Source organism: Rana temporaria, chromosome 2 (genome assembly GCF_905171775.1).
Source record: "Rana temporaria chromosome 2, aRanTem1.1, whole genome shotgun sequence".
Classification (NCBI taxonomy): domain Eukaryota; kingdom Metazoa; phylum Chordata; class Amphibia; order Anura; family Ranidae; genus Rana; species Rana temporaria.
The window spans coordinates 35,585,307-35,611,364 of NC_053490.1; the positions used below are offsets into that span (position 1 = coordinate 35,585,307).

Here is a 26,058-nt window from a genome sequence, read left to right on the forward strand (position 1 = left end):
TTGATATCTATTTACTAGGTGCAATATCATCTTTTAAATTTTACAAAAAAAAATACATATTATATTACTTATATTGTGTTTGCGTGCACTAAAATGCATTAAAGTGTATTTTTTCTTGAAAATGTGTTTATAAATGGTTGAGCGACATAAAAAAGAAAAATTGCAGCAACCACCATTTAATTCTCCATGGCCTCGGTTTTCGAAAAATATATACATGTTTGAGAGTTCTAAGTAACTTTATAGCAAAAAAAATAAATTATAATTTTTACTTGTATGTGTGAAACGTTAAAATCGGCCCTGCAGGCAAGTCGTTAACATGCGTGTGAAAAATGAAAAAAAAAAAAAAAAAATGCCCAAGGCACTAAGGGCTAGATTCAGGTAGGGGCGCGCATTGTTACGGCGGCGCAGCGTATCGTATTTACGATACGCCGCCGTAAGTTAGAGAGGCAAGTGCTGTATTCACAAAGCACTTGCCTTCTAAGTTACAGCGGCGTAGCATAAATGGGGCCGGCGTAAGCGCGCGTAATTCAAATGTGGATGAGGGGGTGTGTTATATGTTAATTCTTGGTGACCCGACGTGATTGACATTTTTCCCGAACGGCGCATGCACCGTCCAAGGATTTTCCCAGTGTGCATTGCTCCAAAGTACGCCGCAAGGACGTCATTGGTTTCGACGTGAACGTAAATTACGTCCAGCCCTATTTGCGAACGACTTACGCAAACGACGTAAAAAATTAAAATTTCGACACGGGAACGACGGCCATACTTAACATTGCGTGCGCCTCCTAATAGCAGGAGTAACCTTACGCCGAAAAAGCCCAACGTAAACGGCGTAAAATATTAGCGCAGGGCGTACGTAAATTTGTGAATCGGCGTATCTATGTCATTTGCATATTCTACACCAAAAGAGGGAAGTGCCACCTAGCGGCCACCGTAAATATGCACCCTAAGATACGACGGTGTAAGAGACTTACGCCAGTCGCATCTTAGGCTAATGTTGGCGTATCTTGCTTTCTGAATACAGAAAGAAGCTACTCCGGCGCAGACTTGAATTTACGCGGCGTATCTATAGATACGCCGGCGTAAATTCTCTATCAATCTAGCCCTAAATGGTTAAAGAAGATGTAAACCCTAACTGAATTACATTTTATTTGGTAAAGCTCTGTATATCAAACGGTTGCCCTTAAAAAAAAATATATATAGATTTGTTTTCCCCTTTTTTTTATACTTTGTTACATCTCACTGCCCCCGATTTCCTGCATTTCCTACATGTACTCCGGTGATGGTTGCATGAAGAGTTTCCTGATGGTGACAACAGTGGGCCGCGTCAGTGGATCGACAACAGTGCCAGCCAATGGCTGCGCTGCTTTCAATCCATCCGCTCTAGCCAATCAACGGCCAGGCTGAGGAGCGAAGAGAATGTCGGGGCCGAGCGCGGGACTTTCAAGGGGCCAGGTAAGTATAACGGGGGGCCGGTATTGTCTGAAGTTTTTTCAACTTAATGCATAGGATGCAATAGGTGAAAAACTTTTACCTTTACAACCCCTTTTAGAGGACCGAGGACCTTTAAGCCAGAATTGCCAAATTTTAGTGAAAGCTGCAGAGTAAAAAATACTGAAACTTACTTTTGAAATGACACTAGCATGGTACAGTTGTGCTCATAAGTTTACATACCTTGGCAGAATTTTTGATTTCTTGGCCATTTTTCCGAGAATATGAATGAGAACAGAAAAAAACATTTCTTTCTAGTGTTTGGTTGAAGTCATGTATTATCAATCAACTGTGTTTACTCTTTTTAAATCATAATGACAACAAAAACTACCCAAATGACCCTGACGAAAAATGTACATACCCTTGTACCCAAGTTGACACAATGGGGTTTGAATGGCTATTAAAGGTAACCATCCTCACCTCCGCTCTGTTTGCTTGTAATTAGTGTGTGTGTATAAAGTTTCTGGACTACTGACAGACCCTTGTATCTTTCATCCAGTGCTGCACTGACGTTTCTGGATTCTGAGTCATGGGGAAAACAAAAGAACTGATAAAGGATCTGCAGGAAAAGGTAGTTGAACTGTATAAAACAGGAAAGGGATAAAAAAAAGATATCAAAGGAATTGAGCAGCAGTGTTCAAACTCTAATCAAGAAGTAGAAAATGAGGGGTTCTATTGAAACCAAACCACGGTCAGGTAGACCAACTAAAATTTCAGCCACAACTGACAGGAAAATTGTTTGGGATGCAAAGAAAAACCCACAAATAACTTCAGATGAAATACAGGACTCTCTGAAAATATGTGGTGTGGCAATTTCAAGATGCACAATAAGGAGGCACTTGAAGAAAGATGGGCTGCATGGTTGAGTCGCCAGAAGAAAGCTATTACTACACAAATGCCACAAAGTATGCCACTTACCATACACCAAACAGCAGAGACAAGCCTCAAACCTTCTGGCACAAAGTCATTTGGAGTGATGAGACCAAAATTGAGCTTTTTGGCCACAACCATAAAACGCTACATTTGGAGAGGAGACAACAAGACCTATGATGAAAAGGTACACCATTCCTACTGTGAAACACGAAGGTAGATTGCTGATGTTTTGGGGATGTGTGAGCTACAAAGGCACAGCAAATTTGGTCAAAATTTATGGCAAGATGAATGCAGTATGAATGCACCATCTGCTGCGCCTACTACGCAGACTCACGCCCTTTATCCCGAAAGAGGACATTGCAGTCGTGGTGGGAACAATCAATTCCAGACTCAACTACGCAAATGCCCTCTATCTAGGACTCCCCAAATACCAAATCACTCGTCTGCAAGTCGTTCAAAATACGGCCGCTCGACTAGTGACCGGAAAAAAACCATGGGAATCAATCTCACCTTCACTGAGATCCCTTCATTGGTTGCCAGTAAAAGACAGAATAACTTTCAAGGCACTCTGCCTAATACATAAGTGTATTCAAGGCAACGCCCCCCAATATCTATGCGAAAAAATAAAAGCCCATAACCCCAATCGCATTCTGCGATCCACCAATCAAAACCTACTCCAGATACCCAAAGCCAGATACAAGTACAAAGGAGATCGAAGATTTGCAGTCCAGGGACCTCGCCTGTGGAATGCACTACCAACCACCATCCGACTGGAGTCGAACCACTTGGCCTTCAGAGGTCAAGGGGTTCCTTACCCATGAAATGGATACAGCGCCCAGAGGCGATTCAGTTCGCATGTGTTGCGCTTTACAAGTTTCTCACTCACTCACTCAGTATGTTATCAAAAAATACTGGAGGAACATTTGCATTCATCAGCCAGGAAGCTGCGCATGGGACGTACTTGGACATTTAAACATGACAATGATCCAAAACACAAGGCCAAGTCGACCTGTAATTGGCTACAGCAGAATAAAGTGAAGGTTCTGGAGTGGCCATCTCAGTCTCCTGACCTCAATATCATTGAGACACTCTGGGGAGATCTCAAACGTGCCGCTCATGCAAGACAGCCCAATAATTTTACAGGAATTGGAGGCTTTTTACCAAGAGGAATGGGCAGCTTTACCATCTGAGAAGAGCCTCATCCACAAATACCACAAAAGACTTCAAGCTGACATTGAGGATAACCACTTGCCGCCCGCCAATGACATATTGACGGCGGCAAAGTGGTTGTCTGATCCTGACCGGACGTCATATGACGTCCTCAGGATTCTGAGCCGCTGCGCGCCCCCGGGGGCGCGCATCGCGGCGATCGTTGTTGCGGGGTGTCAGTCTGACACCCCGCAACACCGATCTTGGTAAAGAGTCTCTCACGGAGACTCTTTACCACGTGATCAGCCGTGTCGAATCACGGCTGTTCACGGTGTAAACAGGAAAAGCCGTTGTCGGCTCTTCCTCACTCGCGTCTGACAGACGCGAGTAGAGGAGAGCCGATCTGCGGCTCTCCTGACAGGGGGGGTTCGCGCTGATTGTTTATCAGCGCAGCCCCCCCTCGGATCGCCACATGGACCACCAGGGATGCCCACCCTGGACCACCAGGGTGGGCAAAAAAAAAAAAAGTCTGTAAAAAAAAAAAAAAAAAAGTCTGTAAAAAAAAAAAAAAAAAGATGCCAATCAGTGCCCACAAATGGGCACTGACTGGCAACATAGCTAAATCAGTGCCGCCCCAGTGTCCATCAGTGCCACCCCACATTGTCTATCAGTGCCACCCTACAGTGTCCATCAGTGCCACCCTACAGTGTCCATCAGTGCCACCCCACAGTGCCCATCCATGCCCAGTGCCCACCTATCAGTGCCCATCTGTGCCACCCATAAGTAGCCATCAGTGCCACCCATAAGTGCCGCCCATGAGTGCCCATCTGTGCCGCCTATGAGTGCCCAGTGCCGCCCATGAGTGCCCATCAGTGCCGCCCATGAGTGCCCATCAGTGCCGCCCATGAGTGCCCATCAGTGCCGCCCATGAGTGCCCATCAGTGCCGCCTATGTGTGCCCATCAGTGCCGCCTATGTGTGCCCATCAGTGCCGCATACAAGCGCCGCCAATCAGTACCACCACATCTGTGCCCGTCAGTACTACCTCATCGATGCCCATCAGTGCCATCTCATCGGTGCCCATCAGTGCCGCCATATCAGTGCCCGTAATTGAAAGAAAACGTACTTATTTACAAAAAAATTAACAGAAAAAAATAAAAACATATTTTTTTAAAAAATTTTCAGTCTTTTTTTAGTTGTTGCGCACAAAAAAAAAATCGCAGAGGTGATCAAATACCACCAAAAGAAAGCTCTATTTGTGGGGAAAAAAGGACGCCAGTTTTGTTTGGGTACAGTGTAGCATGACCGCGCAATTGCCATTCAAAGTGCGACAGTGCTGAAAGCTGAAAATTGGCTTGGGCGGGAAGGTGTATACGTGCCCTGTATGGAAGTGGTTAAAGGGGGCAATACACGGTATTTGGAACTGGGGTATGAAAACTTTTGATCAGGGTCATTTGGGTAATTTCTGTTGTGATTATGATTTAAAAAGAGTAAACACGGTTGATTGATAATAAATGGCTTCAGCCAAACACTAACCATGAGTGACAGAAAAGTTTTTGTGTTATTCATATTCTCTGAAAAATGGCCAAGAAATCATCAATTCTGCCAGGGTATGTAAACTTATGAGCACAACTGTAAATGAGATATATTTAGTTTATTTGTTGCCCCCATTTATAAAACACTTTGTCTTCATGGTCTGCACAGCGGGCTCTGAGCCTCGCCAATTTCGGGGTGTTCTGTTCCCAAGGCCTGACGCTGGTTGCAGTAAGAGAAGAATATCCTGTGGACAGCTTGTTCCTGTACATCAGTGTGATCAATCTGTACACCCAGCAATCAGCGGGAGGAAATACTAGACATGTCTGTTAAGGGGTAAAAACCAGGAGATAAAAAGCTTAAGACGCATCGAGATGTTCAGCAACAACATGCAGAGGAGTCATATATTTTACCTACGGAGAGAACATTCTAAACCCTGAAGCCTTGAAATGTAATTGAATGCGAGGAAGACAGAACAAAAAGTGCAGTGTCATTACACCGGAGTGCGTCAAATTGGGAACCCACCAGAAAGGTCAATGTTCTTTTATCTGCATCCAAACAGGGGAGAGGTAATGTAATCTAATAGCTCATGAAATAATTAGTCTAATGCATAATTAAAAGGATCATGATCACAATAAAAAAAGGGTGAAAAAAATAAATAAAAAATCGACACACTAAATTACCAAAAGTATTGGGACGCCCGCCTTTCCACACACATGAACTTTAATGGCATCCCAGTCTTAGTCCGTAGGCTTCAATATTGGGTTGGTCCACTCTTTATAGTTATAACAGCTTCAACTCTCCTGGGAAGGCCGTCCACAAGGTTTAGGAGTGTGTCTATGGGAATGTTTGACCATTCTTCCAGAAGTGCATTTGTGAGGTCAGGGACTGATGTTGGACGAGAAGGCCTGGCTCGTAGTCTCCGCTCCATCTCATCCCAAATGTGTTGTATCGGGCTGAGATCAGGACTCTGTACAGGCCAATCAAGTTCCTCCACCCCAAACTCGCTCATCCATGTCTTTATGGACCTTGCTTTGTGCACTGGTAATTTGATAGAGGGGTGGGGGGAGGGGAGGTGGGAGAATATGGTGTGGGGTTGTTTTCAGGGGTTGGACTTGGCTCCTTAGTTCCAATGGAAGGGAACTCTTAAGGTGTCAGCATACCAAGACATTTTGGACAATCCAAGAAGTGAAGCTCCGCTTGTTTGCACCCCCTCCACTGCCACATGTGTCACTGTTTGGGGGGAGAGCAAGTACCTGATTTTGAAGTTCAGCCCCCCGCTGTCTTCTGGGACACATCACAGGTTCCAGAAGACTACGGGACCATTCGCAAGGCACAGTAGGAAGCCAGCTGTGAAGAAGCAAGGCTTCACCTCCAGTTTCCTTTACTTGCTATGCCAGAGCCTGTAACTGAAGCCGATTGAAGAATCAGTTCAGGTGAAGTCATCACTGGATCCCTGGACAGAGAAGTGTTCTTCTATTAAAAGTCAGTAGTTGCATTATTAATAGCTGCTGACTTAAAATGTTGTGAAGAGACTGCAGCTCCTCTATAACTTCTGGCTCCTGACTCTCCAGCTGTAGAGTCATCCTCAGAATAAAGCAAGTCAGCATTAATGAAGTCCTTAAAGCGGGAGTTCACCCGAAAAACTATTTTTAACATTAGATTGAGGCTCATTTTGTGAAGGGGAATCGGGTGTTTTTTTTTTTAAATCTAAGCCGTACTTACCGTTTTAGAGAGCGATCTTCTCCGCCGCCTTCGGGCTATGGTCTTCGGGACTGGGCGTTCCTATTTGATTGACAGTCTTCCGACGGTCGCATACATCGTGTCACGAGTAGCCGAAAGAAGCCGAACGTCAGTGCGGCTCTATACGGCGCCTGCGCACCGATGTTCGGCTACTTTCGGAAAATCGTGACGCAATGTATGCGACTGTCGGAAGCCTGTCAATCAAATAGGAACGCCCAGTCCCGCAGCCCATACCCGGAAGCGGCGGAGAAGATCGCTCTCTAAAACGGTAAGTACTGCTCCGATTTTAAAAAAAACTACCCGATTCCCCTTGACAAAATGAGCCTCAATCTAATGTTAAAAATTAAGTTTTTGGGTGAACCTCCACTTTAACTCAAACTGTATTAAAGAGGAAGTAAACCCTCTTAAAAACAAAAAAAAAAAAAAAAACCCTGCAAGAAAAAGGCATAGTGAGCTAGTATGTATAGCATACTAGCTCATTAGGTATTACTTACCGAGATTGAACCCCCCTCACAGCGGTGCTCGTTCCTCTCCTCCATCGCCACCATCTTTCCCCGAGTGTCTTCCTCTTATCGTGGCTCCGGCGATGTGACTGGCCGGAGTCGCGATGACGTCCCTCCCATGCATGCACGCAGATGCCGCCACCAACGGCACGCTTAGAGCACTGATGTTTATGGCGCATGTCTTTTGGAAATATCTCCTAAACCGTGTAGGTTTAGGAGATATTTCTTGCACCTACAGGTAAGCCTTAATCTAGGCTTACCTGTAGGTCTAAGTGGTGTGTAAGGCCCCGTACACACGGTCGGTTTGGTCCAATGAGAATGAACCGAAGTTCATTTTCATCTGACCAAACCGACCGTGTGTATAGGCTATCGGTCTAGTTTCCTTCGGTCCAAAATTTCTAAACATGCTTCAAAACCGAACCGATGGACCGCTGCCCGATCGGACCAAACCGATGGTTAGTACAGAAAAGCATTGGTTCAAAACTCGCGCATGCTCAGAATCAAGTTGACGCATGCTTGGAAGCATTGAACTTTGTTTTATTCAGCACGTCATGTGTTTTACGTCACCGCGTTCTGACCCGAACGGATTTTGAACTGATGGTGTGTACACACATTAGGCCTTACGGGCACTTCAGAGGTGAACCGATGAAAACGGTCCGTCGGACCATTCTCATCGGTTTTGTCCGACCGTGTGTACAGGGCCTTAGGGTTTACAACCACTTAAAATCTTAATGCATTCCCTGCATTAAGATAAAACGCTGCACACCAACTGTCCCCCCAATCCCTAAACACTTACCTGGCACCCCTCACTGATCCAAGTATAACCTCTTTTTTTATTTTAATCAAAAAAACAATGCTTTGAATATCGCTTTAAAGTAGAAATAATCTAAACCTTATTCATGCAATTTTATCTCTTGAATGGGTCTTACACTGTAAAGAAATGGTCAGCTCTCTGTCTATTGGCAGAGACTGTGCACACATTTCGGTGGGTACACTTCCTTTTTCTGATCCTCCTTCCCAGAGCTAATTCCATTCAAAAATAAAGTGCGATTCAGCCACTATTTGCTTGCACAGATTTGCTTACGCCAACACGTTGGCTCATGGTTCTCGCCTCTCGCTTGTTCAATAGGGAGACAACAATGCCATGGAGTTGGGATGCTGTGAAGCATTGTTGCCACTCTATGGCAGGACATCACTTACTGGCAGGATATCCAGATATAAAAAGTGTATAAATAACACTAAATGTTTTATTTCTAGTCTTGCATAGCGTGTGGAAGGATTATACCCACTGTTAGTTCTATGTCCCTGTTGGGAAGATTTACTCTTTTTACTGGTCTCAGTGACCACTGTCAGCCAAATAGTGACGAAAATCCAAAAGTTTACAGTCTTCAGAACAATGGGTGAGAAATAAAATAAAAAAGCATCAAGCGGGGACCCTGTTTTGGTAACAAAGAAGAACATTTCCCTGACTCTGGAGAGATTTCTTCACTTCCTGTTGTGTCGACGGGAAGCAAAAATTAAATCTCCTTTATGGGAATAAAAAAAAAAAAAAACAACAACAGTAATTTTAATTCTTCCTTACTATCCAAAACTAAATACAGTGGAGGAGATCCGACGGTCGGATCTATGCGACTGATTTATAAGAATCAGTTACGCATAGATCTCCCTTAGATCCGACAGGTGTAAGTGACTTACACCGTCGGATCTTAGGCTGCAATCTCCCGCCGGCCGCTAGGTGGCGCTTCCATTTGTATACCCGACGAATATGCAAATGAGGAGATCCGCCGATTCAGAAACGAATGCCCGCCGCTTTTTTTTAACGTCGTTTGCGTTCGGCTTTTTCCGGCGGATAGTTACCCCTGCTATATGCGGCGTATCCAATGTTAAGTATGGCCGTCGTTCCCGCGCCGACTTTTGAATTTTTTCGTCGTTTGCGTAAGTCGGTCGCGAATACGGATGGACGTAATTTGCGTTCACGCCGAAACCAATGACGTCCTAGCGACGTCATTGGGAGCAATGCACGCCGGGAAAATTCACGGACGGCGCATGTGCAGTTAAATTCGCGCAGGGACGCGCCTGATTTAAACACTACACTCCCCCTAGCCGCGGAATTTGAATTCCGCCGGGGGAGTTACGATCCGCTGGCGCAAGTTTTGAGGTACCGTATTTATCGGCGTATACCGCGCACTTTTTTGCCCTGAAAATCAGGGCAAAATCGTGGGTGCGCGGTATACGCCGATACCCGCTTTCCCGCGCCGACATATACCGAGCGCAGTACACTCGGGTATAGTCGGGCAGTCTCGGCTCCTTCCGTGCTCACGTCCTGGACGTACAGGACGTCAGCGCGAGAGTTGCCGAGCATTGCCGACAATACACGAGTGTACTGCGCTCTGTATATGCCGGCGCAGTATTCAAACTCGGCGCGGGAAACGAACGGGGAGGACACGAGGACGCCGGACCCGACGAAGAGGACACCCGAAGCCGCAGAAGGATGCCGGACCCGATGAAGAGGACACCCGAAGCCGCAGAAGGACGCCGGACCCGACGAAGAGGACACCCGAAGCCGCAGACGAACGCCGGACCCGACGAGGCCGCCGATGGACGCCGCGCAAGACACCAAAACTGTAAGTACAAAAAAAACGTTTTTTTCCACAGGATTCGGGGCAACTTTAGGGGTGCGCGGTATACGCGGGAGCGCGTTATACCGTTATAAATACGGTACTTTAAAGCCCAACTGAAGTCACAGGAATAGACAATCAATATTTTTTTTATAGTTGATGCCTTTTAGATTGTAAGCTCTAACTAGCAGGGCCCTGAGATTCCTTCTGTATTGAATTGTACTGTCTTCACTCATGTTATAAGGCGCTGTGCAAACTGTTGGCGCTATATAATTCCTGTGGTTTTAAAGCACTGCGCAATTTGGGGCAACTTTAGGGGTGCGCGGTATATTCGCGGGAGTGCGTTATACCGCGATAAATACGGTAAGTGCTTTCTGAATACTGCACTAGCCTCTCAAATTTGCGCCGGCGGATCGTAAATCAGATAGATTAGCGGATCTTTAGATCCGCGTAATCTATCTAAAACTAGCCCTCTGCCTTGAAAAAGTATTTATACCCCTTGAAATGTTCTACATTTTGTCATGTTACAACCGAAAATGTAAATGTATTTTATTGGGATTTTATGTGATAGACCAACAGGCAGTCCCGAGTTACGAAAACAATAAGGACTGTAGGTTTGTTCGTAAGTGGAATTTGTGTGTAAGTCGGAACACTGCTTGTAAGAGTAACTTCTGCCTGTGCAGGGATGTTCCGGGCGCTTCTGGCGCTCTTCTGGCCATGTAGTACTGCAGTGTGGGATGTGGCAAAATAGCTGTTCGGAGGTATCCAGGACCAGCGTGGAGTACAAGCGGCCGGCATTAAGGCCATTTGTAAGTAGGAGTCGTTCGTAATTCGGGTGTTTGTAACTCAGGGACTGCCTGTAATTATTAAGTGGATGGAAAATGATAAATGGTTTTCGAATTTCTTTTAAATAAATATGTGAAAAGTGTGGGGGGTGCATTTGTATTCAGCCCCCCTGAGTCAATACTTTATAGAAACCTCCTTTCACTGCAATTACATCTGCAAGTCTTTTTGGGGATGTCTCTACCAGCTTTGCACATCTAGAGAGGGACATTTTTGCCCATTGTTTATTGCAAAATATCTCAAGTTCTGTCAGATTGGATGGAGAACGTCTGTGAACAGCAATTTTCAAGTCTTGCCACAGATTCTCAATTGGATTTAGGTCTGGACTTTGACTGGGCAATTCTATCACATGAATATGCTTTGATCTAAAGCAGTGGTTCTCAACCTTTTTAGTACCGTGACCCCCTGATAAAATTTCCCAAGTAGTGGGGACCCCTAACAGTAAAATTATTTTCGTGGCGTGGGTTGTCAGCACCCAAGGCAAGACAAGTAATTTGCGCCCCTAACCCACGGACATTTAGCGCTCCCTGAGTCCCTTCCACTCGTACAGTATTAAAAACCCTTATGGTACATTTTAGGATGTACCACTCTTTCTTTGTTCTCCTTTCTTTCCCTTTTATCTCTTTCTATGCTTATTTCTTGTTTTATTTCCCCATTCCTCTCTCTAGCTGTCTTGTTCTTTCTCTTATTCTTTCTCCCCCTTTTTCTTTGTTCCTCCCCCTCTTTTTGTCTCCCTTCCTTCTCTTACTCCTTGGTGGGGGGAATAGGATCAATGGCAGTACTGGCGGGGAGTTGGGATGAGGGGCAATGCTGGGGGGCGGGAGTTTTGATCAGCCAACTTAGGTGCTCGTGATCAAGGTCATCTACTGATCTGAGAACTGTAGTGGGGACTTTTAATGACAACTATATTTACAGGTAGTGTTACTCACTGTGTCTCCGACTATGTGGTGTCTCGCAGCAGTGACACCTATGCCGAAATCGGGAGATAGGGTCTCCCTCCAGCCCCTCCCACTTAACATTCCTCACCAGTCAGCTGACCTCTAGACCCTGCCATGCTGTGAACTGAATGGGCGGCTCCAGGAACAGCCCCGATAGGCGACCGCGAAAAGGCTGGGAGAGCAGTGCGGGCTTCAGGAACAGCCTAGGATTCGGTGACCCCTGTCAAATCCTCATTTGACCCCTAAGGAGGTCCCGACCCCCAGGTTGAGAACCACTGATCTAAAGTATTCCAGTGTAGCTCTGGCTGTATGTTTAGGACCGTTGTCCTGCTGGAAGGTGAACTTCTGCTCCAGTCTCAAGTCTTTAACAGGTTTTCTTCTATGATTCCCTGTATTTGGCTCCATCCATCTTCCCACCAACTCTGACCAGCTTCCCTGTCCCTGCTGAAGAAAAGCATCCCCATATAATGATGCTGCCACCACCATGTTTCACGGTGGGGATGGTGTGTTCAGGGTGATGTGCAGTGTTAGTTTTCCGCCACACATAGCATTTTGCTTTTAGGCCAAAAAGTTCAATTATGGTTGCATGAGACCACAGCACCTTCTTCCACATGTTTGCTGTGTCCCCCACATGGCTTCTCGCAAACTGCAAACAGGACTTCTTATGTCTTTCTTTCTACAATGGCTTTCTTCTTGTCACTCTTCCATAAAGACCAGATATGTGGAGTGCACCACTAATAGTTGTCCTGTGGACAGATTCTCCCACCTGAGCTGTGGATCTCTACAGCTCCTCCAGAATTACCATGGGCTTCTTGGCTGCTTCTTTGATTATTGCTCTCCTTGGAAAATAAGGTGGAAATAAGGGCCGTCTAATTGAGCCACCCTCACTGCGCGTAGCTGGAGAATATAAGTGAACTATAGTGATATTAATAATATAAATAAATAAATTAATAAATATACATGAGCTGCTGCTATAAAAAATATATAGGGGTGTGATTACTAAGTCACAACCGCATACCTTAACCTGCTAGCTGAACGTGGAATGGTCTATTTTGCTACCAGCTTAATTACCTGAGCAGCGGCTCCAGTACACCTTCATAGGGCTGTGAGTAATAACTTGGGCTATTCGTTGGTCCGCCGTGACCACTGGTTCACCTGGAGGAAATTTTCGTTTGTGTTTACACCGTGTTATTTTTGGATTTATTCACTGCTTTTGACAAGAATTATTTTTGTGAGTGCATCTATTGGGAGATTTTTAGTGTGTTATTAAAAGTTGTGTTGCAATATCACACTATTGTGCTCTCTCTCTTCATTACATATGGCTGTCATCTTGGAGTTTTCTTATTGCAATGGATCTCCATCTATTTAACTGAATGCTCCACCCTATAAAGAAGGAGTTCCATCAATTAAACTGAGTGGGTCAGTTAAAAAGCCTGTGTGCCTAAACATGAGAGTGTCAGGCCATTTGTTGTGGTGAGTTTGCATTTCTGATGGGTGGTGGAAGCACGCAGTCACTGTGGTGTGGTGAAAGCACTTACTGAAGATCGTGAAGGAATTTCTTCTGTTCTCCATTTATGAACTTTATTTATGTTCACATAGTCAGTTTATGGACTTTTTTGCCAACCTGTTATTTTTGGTGCTATTTTTGCACGCATTTTGGACACTTATATATTGTCTCACATAGAGGGTGGATTATTTACACATTTTTCACTGTGTCACTGTACCAATATTATATGTGTTGTTTTATTATTTTTCATGTATTATTTTGAGCGCTGCTTAATATCACATCTGGTACCTTTTTCACATTAGGTAGCACTGTATTTGCATATTAACAATTATTGCTCTCCTTGCCCGGCCTGTCAGTTTAGGTGGACAGTCATGCCTTGGTAGGTTTGCAGTTGTGCCATACGCTTTCAATTTTTGGATGATGGATTGAATCTGCAAGATGTTCAAAGCTTGGGATATTTTGTTTTAGAACCTAACCCTGCTTTAAATTTCTCCACAACTTTATCCCTGACCTGTCTGGTCATTGGCCGTCATGATGCTGTTTGTTCACTAAGGTTCTCCAACAAACCCCTGAGGGCTTCACAGAACAGCTGTATTTATACTGAGATTCAATTACATACAGGTGGACTCTGTTTACTCATTAGGTGACTTCTGGAGGCAATTGGTTCCCCTAGATTTTAGTTATCAGAGTAAAGGGGGCTGAATACAAATGCACGCCACACTTTTCAGATATTCATTTGTAAAAAAAAAATGGAAAACCATTTATATAATTTCCCTTCCACGTCACAATTATGTGCCACTTTGTGTTGGTCTATCACATAAAATCCCAAGAAAATACATTTACGTTTTTGGTTTTAACATGACAAATAGCCAGATTCATATAGAGTTACGCCGGCGTATCAGTAGATATGCTGTCGTAACTCTGAATCTATGCCGGCGTTAATTTAAGCATATTCTGGAAACCAGATACGCTTAAATTAGGCTAAGATACGAGCGGCGTAAGTCTCCTACGCCGTCGTATCTTAAAGTGTAATTTTTAGGCTGTCCGCTAGGTGGCGCTTCCGTTGAGTTCGGCGTAGAATATGTAAATGACTAGATACGCCAATTCACGAACGTACGTGCGCCCGTCGCAGTGAAGATACGCTGTTTCCGTAAGAGATACGCCGCGTAAAGATAAAGCTGCCCCCTAGGAGGCGTAGTCAATGTTAAGTATGGCCGTCGTTCCCGCGTTGAAATTTGAAAATTTTACGTTGTTTGCGTAAGTCGTCCGTGAATGGGGCTGGACGTAATTTACGTTCACGTCGAAACCAATACGTCCTTGCGGCGTACTTTGGAGCAATGCACACTGGCATATGTACACGGACGGCGAATGCGCCGTTCGTAAAAAACGTCAATCACGTCGGGTCACGAGTATTAACATAAAACACGCCCCCCCATCCTCATTTGAATTAGGCGCGCTTACGCCGGCCGCATTTACGCTACGCCGCCGTAAGTTAGGAGGCAAGTACTTTGTGAATACAGTACTTGCCTCTCTGACTTAAGGCGGCGTAGCGTAAATACGATACGCTACGCCGCCTTAAAGTTGCGGCGGCGTCTCTGAATCCAGCTAAAAATTTGGAAAATTTCAAGGGGTGTGAATACTTTTTCAAGGCACTGTAAATGCTTGGCTATACATACCTCAATAGAAAAAGACTAAAGCACTATTACATTACCAGAACATGACCTAGCAGATATTTATTTAATTTCTGATTTAGAGTTTATATAAAAACTTAAAAATGGGGCAACTATAAATCTTGCATAAATAAGCTTGTGAAATGGAGAATACATATTCAGATTCTTCCACAAACACATATAAGATTGGTACTCTACCAGGATGGCAGTATTGGGAGAGAGTTTTACCAATGAATAGCACAGAATGGAAGTCACGCAGGGATCCTGGTAATCTCTCTGGAGACGTAGCTGTCACTTCCTCCATTTTCGCTCGTGTAAGTAAAGCTCCCAGCAGGAAACATACTGGTAATTTTCCACTTTCAGCCGCCGAATCACAAATACACACTCAGGAGGTCTGTGGGTAAAGGGCAACTCCTCACAGCACGTTAAATCGCAGTCAGTGGCCAATGGAAGTCAGGGGTCATCTGACATGGTTTTGGGGTTGATCTAGATCCTGCAGGCTTTGGGTTTGCGCTTCATGCTCAGCATGTGGCTACATGGAGTTCACACACATTTTGATGTAAAGTCATCCTCCTGAACAAGGCCAACCAAGAAACACTGCATTTCTGATCACAGATCTTTCTTTTTATAGTAGCAGAATATTTTTCTTTCTTTCCTGGTATTTAAAAAATCTTGCTTTGCCATGTTTAGTAACATAAAAAGCTAAAAGAGCACTGACTAATTGGAAAATATGGTGTGTTTAAAAATAAATATTACTTGAAACTGGACAGTCCTGAAAACCAGCTCATTGTATACTGGTGTATTGTATACAGTGTGATCCTCTTCCATAACTCCCCCATAGGATGGATAGCAGGGATTAGCAGCAGGAAGCCATTTATGCCCTCTGTCTTGGCAGGAAGCACCCACCCCCCTCTGTCTTGGTACGAGATATCCATGGCCCTCTGTCTTGGTACGAGGTATCCACGGCCCTCTGTCTTGGTACGAAGTATCCATGGCCCTCTGTCTTGGTACGAGGTATCCACGGCCCTCTGTCTTGGTACGAGGTATCCATGGCCCTCTGTCTTGGTACGAGGTATCCACGGCCCTCTGTCTTGGTACGAGGTATCCACGGCCCTCGTCTTGGTACGAGGTATCCACGGCCCTCGTCTTGGTACGAGGTATCCACGGCCCTCGTCTTGGTACGAGGTATCCATGGCCCTCGTCTTGGTACGAGGTATCCATGGCCCTCGTCTTGGTATGAGGTATCCATGGCCCTCGTCTTGGTATGAGGTATCCATGGCCCTCGTCTTGGTATGAGGTATCCATGGCCCTCGTCTTGGTATGAGGTATCCATGGCCCTCGTCTTGGTATGAGGTATCCATGGCCCTCGTCTTGGTATGAGGTATCCATGGCCCTCGTGTCTTGGTATGAGGTATCCATGGCCCTCGTGTCTTGGTATGAGGTATCCATGGCCCTCTGTCTTGGTATGAGGTATCCATGGCCCTCTGTCTTGGTACGAGGTATCCACGGCCCTCTGTCTTGGTACGAGGTATCCACGGCCCTCTGTCTTGGTACGAGGTATCCACGGCCCTCTGTCTTGGTACGAGGTATCCACGGCCCTCTGTCTTGGTACGAGGTATCCACGGCCCTCTGTCTTGGTACGAGGTATCCACGGCCCTCTGTCTTGGTACGAGGTATCCACGGCCCTCTGTCTTGGTACGAGGTATCCACGGCCCTCGTCTTGGTACGAGGTATCCACGGCCCTCGTCTTGGTACGAGGTATCCATGGCCCTCGTCTTGGTACGAGGCATCCATGGCCCTCGTCTTGGTATGAGGTATCCATGGCCCTCGTCTTGGTATGAGGTATCCATGGCCCTCGTCTTGGTATGAGGTATCCATGGGCCTCGTCTTGGTATGAGGTATCCATGGCCCTCGTCTTGGTAGGAGGTATCCATGGCCCTCGTGTCTTGGTACGCAGCACCCATTCCCCTCTGTCTCGGTACGAGGTATCCATGGCCCTCTGTCTTGGTACGAGGTATCCATGGCCTCATCTTGGTACAAGGTATCCATGGCCCTTGTCTTGGTATGAGGTATCCATGGCCTCATCTTGGTACGAGGTATCCATGGCCCTTGTCTTGGTATGAGGTATCCATGGCCCTTGTCTTGGTACACAGCACCCATTCCCCTCTGTCTTGGTACGAGGTATCCATGGCCCTCTGTCTTGGTACAATATATCTATGGCCCTCTGTCTTGGTACAAAGCATCCACGCCTCTCATATTAGTAGATGCCCCGTAGTGATGCTTTTCCCCACTCACTGTGGCCCCATGCAGTTGTGTGCACTGCTTTGGCTACTATTACGCCTTTCGTGTATAGTTCACAAATATATGTACATGGTGCAACTGTATTTGATGATCACATATGTAGAATCTGTTTTACAGGGTCACCATAGACCAAAAAGGCAAGTGTGTCTTAAAATATCCTCAGTCAAGTAAATCGCTCTGTCTTAGGATAGCTACTAAAGGCACAACTGGTGCTTTTCCACGACATGCTGTTGAGATATAGAATTAGCTGATCTCTACTGAACAGAAGCATCAGAATTCAGACTCAATGATGCTCCCTTTCAGCAGAGATCACATGACCAACAGCCTATGTTTTCATATGACCAGCAAGAGGGGAAGCCTGGAGCAGCAATACAGGAGAGGATCAGTAAACCTTTACAAATAAAAATTTGTAGAGGTCCACTGGGACCTCTCTGAAAACGTTAGCTGCCTTGTGACTGACGTGCAGGGATGGACTGGCCATTGGGACTACAGGGAGTTTCCCGGTGGGCCGATGGCTCAGTGGGCCGGCTTCAGTGACAGCGGACCGCTGCCCCCCTCCGCTCCTCTGTCTCCCCCTTCCCGCAGCACTCGCCTCCTCTCCCTCCCCGCAGCGCTCTCACCTGGGGGGAACAGAGAAGCAGGGGGAGGAGCAGAGGGGACGACAGAGGAGCATGGGGGAGGGGACAGACAGCTGACTCAACAGCTATGGCCTGGGAGTTTCTCACTTCTGCCTAATCTTGTCCCATGGGGGGGGGGGCACCAAACTGATTCTTTGCCCCGGGTGAAATAATGTCTAGCTTCCCCACTGGTACTGCCTATAAGAGTACCAGTACCAGTCGTTCTACTCTAATAAAGTAGAATGGGTAGTGGCTAGTAAAGGGGGAGAGGGGGCTTGGGTGGCCAGGGGGGGGGGGGGGGTGCTGGAGTTGTCCGGCCCAATGGGAGAGACCTGTCAAAGTGGGCCAGTCTGGATGAAGTCCAGGGCCAACTTTTTGTCCCAGTCCAGCCCTGCTGACGTGGAACAGGCATGTGGAAAGTGAGGTTAAATTTCCTGATCCATATATGTATTCTAGGTTAATGACTTGGAAATAAAAATAATAAAGTCATAGGACCAGCCGGACAGAAAGGCCACGTATCTGTACATTCTCATTGTATGCAGCACTAACAAAAAAAATGGTTCCGCTATCAGAAAAATGCCAAATTTTCTTTATAAGGAAAGAAACCCTATAAAATATTTCAAGACATTCCAGACTTGTAATACAATCCCATTTTATTCCACACTTAAGTGGTGCCCTGGTGTATCGTACCTCCATCAGCGTGCGCAGGGATTCCACATACGACTGTTCAGTATCGAGCAGAGTCAGGAAGACATGCTTCCTCATATCCTGCAAAGAAAAAAAAAATGCCATGGTCAGAGAGAGGCATGATGGGAAAAGAGGATTCAGACAATTAAGCAGCTCACATGCTTTTAGAAATAGCACTACAGTTTATTGATAAATAAAAGCACCATCTCCGGATCATTCCACCCCCAACGCCGGCCACAAATGTTACAACTGTTATTCTATTGGGTTGAGATAACATCTTGTCTTTTAATTGCCTTCATTAAAAAAAAAACAAGATTACCCCCACATACTATCAAAGAAGAATCATTCAGCTCACGCACATTACAGTTGCAAATCAAAACGATACAATAAAGCAGCGCTTCCCGTTTCCTGAAATTCCTTATCAGTCACAATATACAGCAACATTATTAGGGTGCTTTCACACTGCTCCGTTAAAAGAAGGAAAACGCATTAAAAATGCATATGTGTTTTTAATTGTTTTCTAGGTTGACATTCATCAGTAAAATATGGACATGCGACTCCAAAAAAATAACCAAAAAACACAAATGCTGTGCGTTTCGACTCAGGTTGGAAAAGTGCACCATGCAGGACTTTTTAAAACGCACCGCACCCACAGCGCAGTGGTGTGAAGAGTCCCATAGGATTTAAAAGGGAAATATTTTTATTGCATTTTTAGCCAGGTAAAAAGGGCCCTTATACTTCAAAATAGCGCCACCTTTTATCATTAGTCACCTTATACACACAATCGGAAATTCCGACAAGAAAACCGTGGATTTTTTTCCGATGGAATTTTGGCTCAAACCTGTGTTGTTGCATACACACAAAATTACAACACAACAAGCTGAAAAAAATGAAGTTCAATGATTCCGAGCATGCATCGAATTGATTCCAAGCATGTGGTTTTTTTTTTCACGTCGGAAGTGCATACAGACGATAGGAATTTCCGACAAGAACTGTTCTTGTCGGAAAAATTAAGAACCAGCTCTCAAATTTTTGTTGTCGGAAATTCCGACAGAAAAAGTCCAATGGAGCCTACACACGGTCGGAATTTCCGACCAAAAGCTCACATCGAATTTTCTTGTCGGAATTTCCGATCGTGTGTACGCGGCATAAGCCTAGGAAGATTTTTTTACCCCCTTCGTGACCAGGGCAGGTTTTGCTATTTGGCACAACACTTTTTTTTAACTGGTAACGTCATACAACGATGTACCCAATTTTTTTTTTACAGTATATCATTTTTTTTTCACACAAATAGAGCCTTCTTTTGGTGATTTTTTATTATATAAAAACAAATAAAGACCCAAAAATGAGAAAGAAAGAAAAAAATAAAAAAAGAAAGAAAGAGAAAGAAAGAAAGAAAGAAAGAGAGAAAGAAAAAAAGAAAGAAAGAGAGAGAGAAAGAAAGAGAGAGAGAGAGAGAGAGAGAGAAAGAAAGAAAGAAAGAAAGAAAGAAAGAAAGAAAGAAAGAAAGAAAGAAAGAAAGAAAGAGAAAGAAAAAAAGAAAGAAAGAAAGAAAGAAAGAAAGAAAGAAAGAAAGAAAGAAAGAGAAAGAAAAAAAGAAAGAAAGAAAGAAAGAAAGAAAGAAAGAAAGAAAGAAAGAAAGAAAGAAAGAAAGAAAGAAAGAGAAAGAAAAAAAGAAAGAGAAAGAAAAAAAGAAAGAAAGAAAAAAATATTTTTTTCTTTCTGCTATAAAACATATCCAATACAAAGATTTCTTTATAAAAAAATAGACCAAAATGTATTCTGCTACATGCCTTTGGTAAAAAAAAAAAAAAAAAAAAAAATCCGAAAAAGTGTATATTGTTGGGTTTGCATGAAAGTTATAGCATCTACAAATGATGGCATATACAGTACACTGGAATTTCTATTGATTTTTTAATATTAGTAATGGTGGCGATCAGTGACTCATACTGGGACTGTGATAGTGCGGTGGAAATCTGACACTAACCGGCACTGGGTGGGAACTGACATCACCAGTGACACTAAGGCCTCGTACACACGACCGGATCTATCCGCTGGGATTGATCCGCGGATCAGTTCCAGCAGACAAATCCGGTCGTGTGTACGGCCTAGCGGACATTTTTCGGCAGAGATTTCTCCAGCCGACGGATTTCCAGCGGATAAAAATTTCTTAGCATGCTAAGAAATGTATCCACTGGTATCCAGTCCAGCGGACTGATCCGGTCGTCTGTACAGACTCACCGGATCAGTCCGTCCGCTCCCCTCAATCGCATGCGTCGTAATGATTCGACGCATGCGTGGAAGTAATTACCTTCCAGCGTCGCGCACATCGCCGCGTCATCGTCGCGGCGACGGCTCGACACGTCACCGCGGATGTATTCCGCGCGGATTTCGATCTGATGGTGAGTACAGCCATCAGATCCAAATCCGCCAGAGAATTTATCCGCTGGGAACGGTCCGGCGGACCGTTTCCAGCGGATATCCTCTGGTGTGTACGGGGCCTAATACAGGGATCAGTGATAATACTATACACTGTCACTGTACTAAATTACAAAGACTGGTAAGGGGTAACATCTATGGGCAATTAAGGGGTTAACTGTGTGCTGATTTTACTAATTGATGTGGCTGATTTTTCTCCCACAAAAAAACAGCCATATTGCTGCTGTGTGTACAGAGCCCTGTGTTAGTGAATCACAGTACAGAGCCCTGTGTTTACAACCAAGGCTAAGCCAATCAGTAGGTCCCAACCATAAATCAATGGCTGGGACCTGCTGACCGACTTGTGTTGTACTGAATCACAGTACAGATGGAGCAGCGCATCCCCCTACCCGGAATGGGAGATTAAAGCGGTGGTTCCCCCTTAAAAACAACTTTTTTTTATTCCACTGGCCCCCCACATTCCATCACGATTAAGGCTATTTTTTTTTTCCTGCTGTACATACCTTAGTACAGCATCTTCACCCGTGCATCCGGGTTGCGAATCCCGCGGGAGTGGGCGTTCCTCACATGCTGTTGATTGACGTTTTGCTCAAAAACGAGCTCCCCCCTGTCGCGTAAGCCGCGTCACGGTTGGCGAAAGGAGCCGAACGGCGAGTCGGCGCTATACTGCGCATGCGCATCGCCGTTCGGCTCCTTTCGCCAATCGTGACGCGGCTTACGCGACGGGGGGAGAGCTCGTTTTTGGGCAAAACGTCAATCACACACATGTGAGGAACGCCCACTCCCGTGGGACTCGCAACCCGGATGCACGGGTGAAGATGCTGTACTAAGGTATGCACAGCAGGAAAAAAAAAATAATAGCCTTAATCGTGATGGAATGTGGGGGGGCAGTGGAATAAAAAAAAGTTGTTTTTAAGGGGGAACCACCGCTTTAAGTACATGAATATCTACATGGGACGGTCTGCTAGTGGTTAAAAAGTCATCATTGATCTCCAGCCCAGTGAATTTGCCTAGGCAGAGATGATGTCGTCAGTCTGTTGCAGGCAGGAGTAAACATTTCCTTAGTCTTCCCTGCTTCCGTGATTAGACTGTAACCGGAGTGTACACGTTTGCTGGTGGAGCGCCTGTGTACTTTCAGTACAGGTGCTATGTTAAATTAAGAGGGGGATGAGAGAGTTACTTTGCTCTCATCCATGATGATTTGTGTAAATTGGGTTTTTGCCAGGCTGGGCTGTCCTGTGGTTTCATTCTGTGTTCCAGAGATACCTTTCCATCTCTGGGTGACAGGTGGCGCCAGAGGAGTCCAGGCGGTGGCGCCTTCCTGCCAGCAGCCAATCAGAGGGCATTTTCCCTCGCGGGGCATGCTGGGGGAGGGTACTTCTATGGCAGACGCAATTTTGTAAGGGTCTTCGCCCGTTCCTGGTTGCAGGTGCGGCACCCACCTTTAGAGTGTGCGCACATCACGGGCCCCGGCGAGATGGCCTACCAGGCCGGGGCGCACGTGCTACGCGGAGTTCCTGACTCTGGGCCCTCATGACCCGAAGCAACTAAAGCTGCAGCGGGGCCCCAGTGACTTACTGGGTCCCCACCCTTCATGAGGAAGATCCCAAGCGAGTTGTGCTGTTTGGTGGGGAGTCGGTCTGAGGTGAGCCCCGGAGGCAGGTGTTCCAACAGGGCCTAGACAATCCATCGGGGATCTGGGTGGCTGGACACTGAGAAGTTGTATGCTGCAACTTGTCAGTCGGTGACCCCCAAAATCAAGAAGTCTACCTGAGGGAGATTCAGGCAAATTATATTCGTTGAGAGGATTCGCTCTATTGTCTACGCTCCTGAGTAGAGGGCCTGTGGCAGAGGTTGCACTCCAAATTCTAATCCTATTAGAGCCAAGTCGGTGGCAGAGACGTGTTCCTTCTCAGAGGTTCCGAGTGATATCCTGGCTGCCAGGTCGGTGTGAGAGGCCTGTCCAGGTACACTATACCCACTCCGGCTGGAGTGGCGACGTGAGTTAAAGTCCCATTGGAGGCAGGACTGCTTCCGTTATCCATAGGCCTGAATCTGCAAATTCTCCTTTCACCAACCTTTCTCTGTCTATCTCAACTTAACTGTTTGCCGTGTTGGGCGAGAAAAGCACAGAAAACGACACCCTGTTGTTTGGACATTTCGTCATTGTTATTATCATCATCATCATCATCATCATCCCTAGACACATAACAGAGGTAACATAACACGCCGTCCCAATCTAACCAGCGGCTCCTGAGGGGGTAGCGCTACACTGATGTTGTGTCAAAACAGCAATTAGTCTTAAGCCCTATACACACGTTTTTCCTGATGATTTTCTTGGCAAGAATCTCTTGCCGCCCGAGTGTGCAGACTCTCCTTTCAAAAGAACCGCGGTTCTCTTGAAAGGTAAGAATGCGGTGACGTCAACGCGTACGACGATCATGCGCTCGTCACATTCGATGCCGTTGCCGCCATCTTGCTGCACCCTACCTATGCCTAGGAAGCTACCGTGCATGCGTCAAAGTCATTTCGAGCATGCACGGGTTTCCACAGCGACCAGGTAAGTATACACACTCTCGGGTTTCTCTGAAGTTTTCCTGCAGAGAAACCCGAGAGTGTGTATACTTACCTGGTCGCCGTGGAAACCCGCCCATGCTCGAAATGACTTTGACGCATGCGCGGTAGCTTCCTAGGCATAGGTAGGGTTCAGCAAGATGGCGGCGACAGCATCGAATGTGACTAGCGCAAGCTCGTCGTACGCAATGACGTCACCGCGTTCTTGCCTTTCAAAAGAACCGCGGTTCTTTTGAAAGCAGAGTCTGTACACTCGGGCGGCAAGAACTCTATTTTTCTCGTCTAGATTCTGGGCAGTTTTCTTGTCGAGAATCCTGAAAGCCTTGTACACACGCTTGGTATACTCGGCAAGAAAGCTCTGCCAGCAGTTTTCTTGCTGGTTCTTGCCGAGTAAACCGAGCATGTGTACGAGGCTTAAATCTCCAATTACTGATGCTTTACCGTGGTGGTCTCCAAACAGTGAAACAGGGGGTAAGATGGCCCTAGGGCACTATTCCTTAGTTTGACCACAACAATGGGACACAATTTTTTTCCACGAACACCAATGATAGGGCACTATTCCATCTCAAACCAAAAATTGGGACGATTCCTTCCCACAGACGCCAATGGAGGGGGGGGGGGGGGGGCAGAATTCCTTCCCACAGACGCCAATGGAGGGGAAGGAAAAATTCCTTTCTACAAACGCCAATGGGGGGGGTATAATTCCTTCCCACAGACGCCAATGGGGAGGGGCATAATTCCTTCCCACAGACGCCAATGGGGAAGGCATAATTTCTTCCCACAGACGGCAATGGGGAAGGCATAATTTCTTCCCACAGCCGCCAATGGGGTGGGGCATAATTCCTCCCACAGATACCAATGGAGGGCGGCATTCCTTCCCACAGACGCCAATGGGAGGGCAGCATTCCTTCTCACAAACGCCAATGGGGGGCATAATTTATTCCCACAAACGCCAATGGGATGGCAGCATTCCTTCCCACAAATGCCAAAGGGTGGGCAGCATTCCTTCCCACAAATGCCAAAGGGGGGGGGCAGCATTCCTTCCCACAGACGCCAGCTCTCTCAATGACCCCAAAGCATTTTCTACACTCAATGGCCACAGTGCGGCCCCCAGAAAGCCTGAAGGGCAATAAACTGGCCCCTTTGTTTAGAAAGTTTAGCGACTCCTGCTCAACAGTAACCAGAAGTGAAGTGATCCGAGATCTCGATGAATTGGCCATTTTGACAGAACACCGGCACCTCAGTCCAGGAAATGAATGGTGACCCTGGATGAAGCCTGAACAAATCTGGCTAAATCCTAGAGAAGAAAAAAAAAAAAAGAATTGTCGGGGGAGTATTGTGATCTCTGTGGGAGGTAATAAATACCTGGAAGAATTACAATTACACATGACGTTGCACGCATGCACGGAGCATGAAAAAAAAAAAAAAGACATTGAATGCTTGGCCTTCTTAAAAACCTTTCAAACAGTCACATGACCATCCCATTTAGCCATTATCACCTGCACGGGTGCCCAATATAGGGCAAGTGCTGCAACATGTGACAGCTGCAACAAGGGTGAGACATTTCTGGGCAGATTTTAGGTCACGGGCACCCGGACCCCTAGTTTGGTTGTTATATGTTGTCTGCACAACCTCTGTAAGCTGCCAGAAAGCCCTGTAATAATTCCGCTCTGTACCCATTCACCCACAGATACGAGGCGCAGGGTGCCAAGAAGGTCGTCAGTAAACCTTAAACTGCTGGGTTTACATGAAATATAAAAAGACAGCGACTATAGACTGATCTCCATGGTAACCCTCCTGACTCATCGCCTCCGGCACGTGGAGTGTACATCAACATACAAGCACGCCCGCCCGCTATCAACACGAATGAGGCGACTCAAACAAAGCATTTGTGATGGAGCTTATACAAGAATTTCGTTTTAGACAACTGTAACTAATCACGTTTACGTACGGCGCGCCGGCGTATGCAAACGGCGTTCAAACCACACGTAAGGTGTCGACGCAAACAAATACCGTGTTTATCGGCGTATACTGCGCACTTTTTCCCCCTTAAAATCAGGGGGAAATCGTGGGTCCGCAGTCTCCGACATTGTCCAAGCTGAGCCGAGTGTACTCCGCAGCCACGCGAGAGGAGACGAGAGATGCCGAGTGCGCAGGAAATCCGTCTCTGCACAGCGGCCAAATTCAAACACACAACGGAATGCAACCCCGGGCAAGGTGCGGCTGGACACCTCCAAAGCCGCAAACGGACACCCACAAGGTTTGACGGACCCCGCGCAACGCCGCAGACGGCCGCCGGACAAGGCCGCCGATGGACGCCGGGCAAGACATCCAAAAGTTTTTTCCCTAAGCTTCCATTCTCAGCTTGGGGTGCGCGCTATACACCGATAAGTATATGCCGATAAATATGGTAATTCTAGCCCAAGACCTCCTCTGTTACTCTAAACTGGTAACCTGTAAAAAAAATGAAAGCATCGCCTATAGAAATTTTTAAGTACTGATGTTTGTCGATTGTGCGACATGTTAGGTATCTATTTAATCGGCGCAACATCATCTTTCACATTATACAATAA

At 46.0% G+C, this 26,058-nt stretch overlaps 1 protein-coding gene across 2 annotated transcripts in view; it reads right to left on the minus strand.

Moving 5' to 3' along the window:
- ARHGEF17 (Rho guanine nucleotide exchange factor 17) overlaps nt 1–26,058 on the minus strand; it is a 394,561-nt gene that overhangs the window by 122,922 nt on the left and 245,581 nt on the right. For both annotated transcript variants that reach the window (XM_040340055.1, XM_040340054.1), the window contains exon 3: nt 18,476–18,553. In XM_040340055.1, coding sequence (XP_040195989.1) covers nt 18,476–18,553 — 78 coding nt within the window. The remainder of the gene's footprint in view (nt 1–18,475; nt 18,554–26,058) is intronic.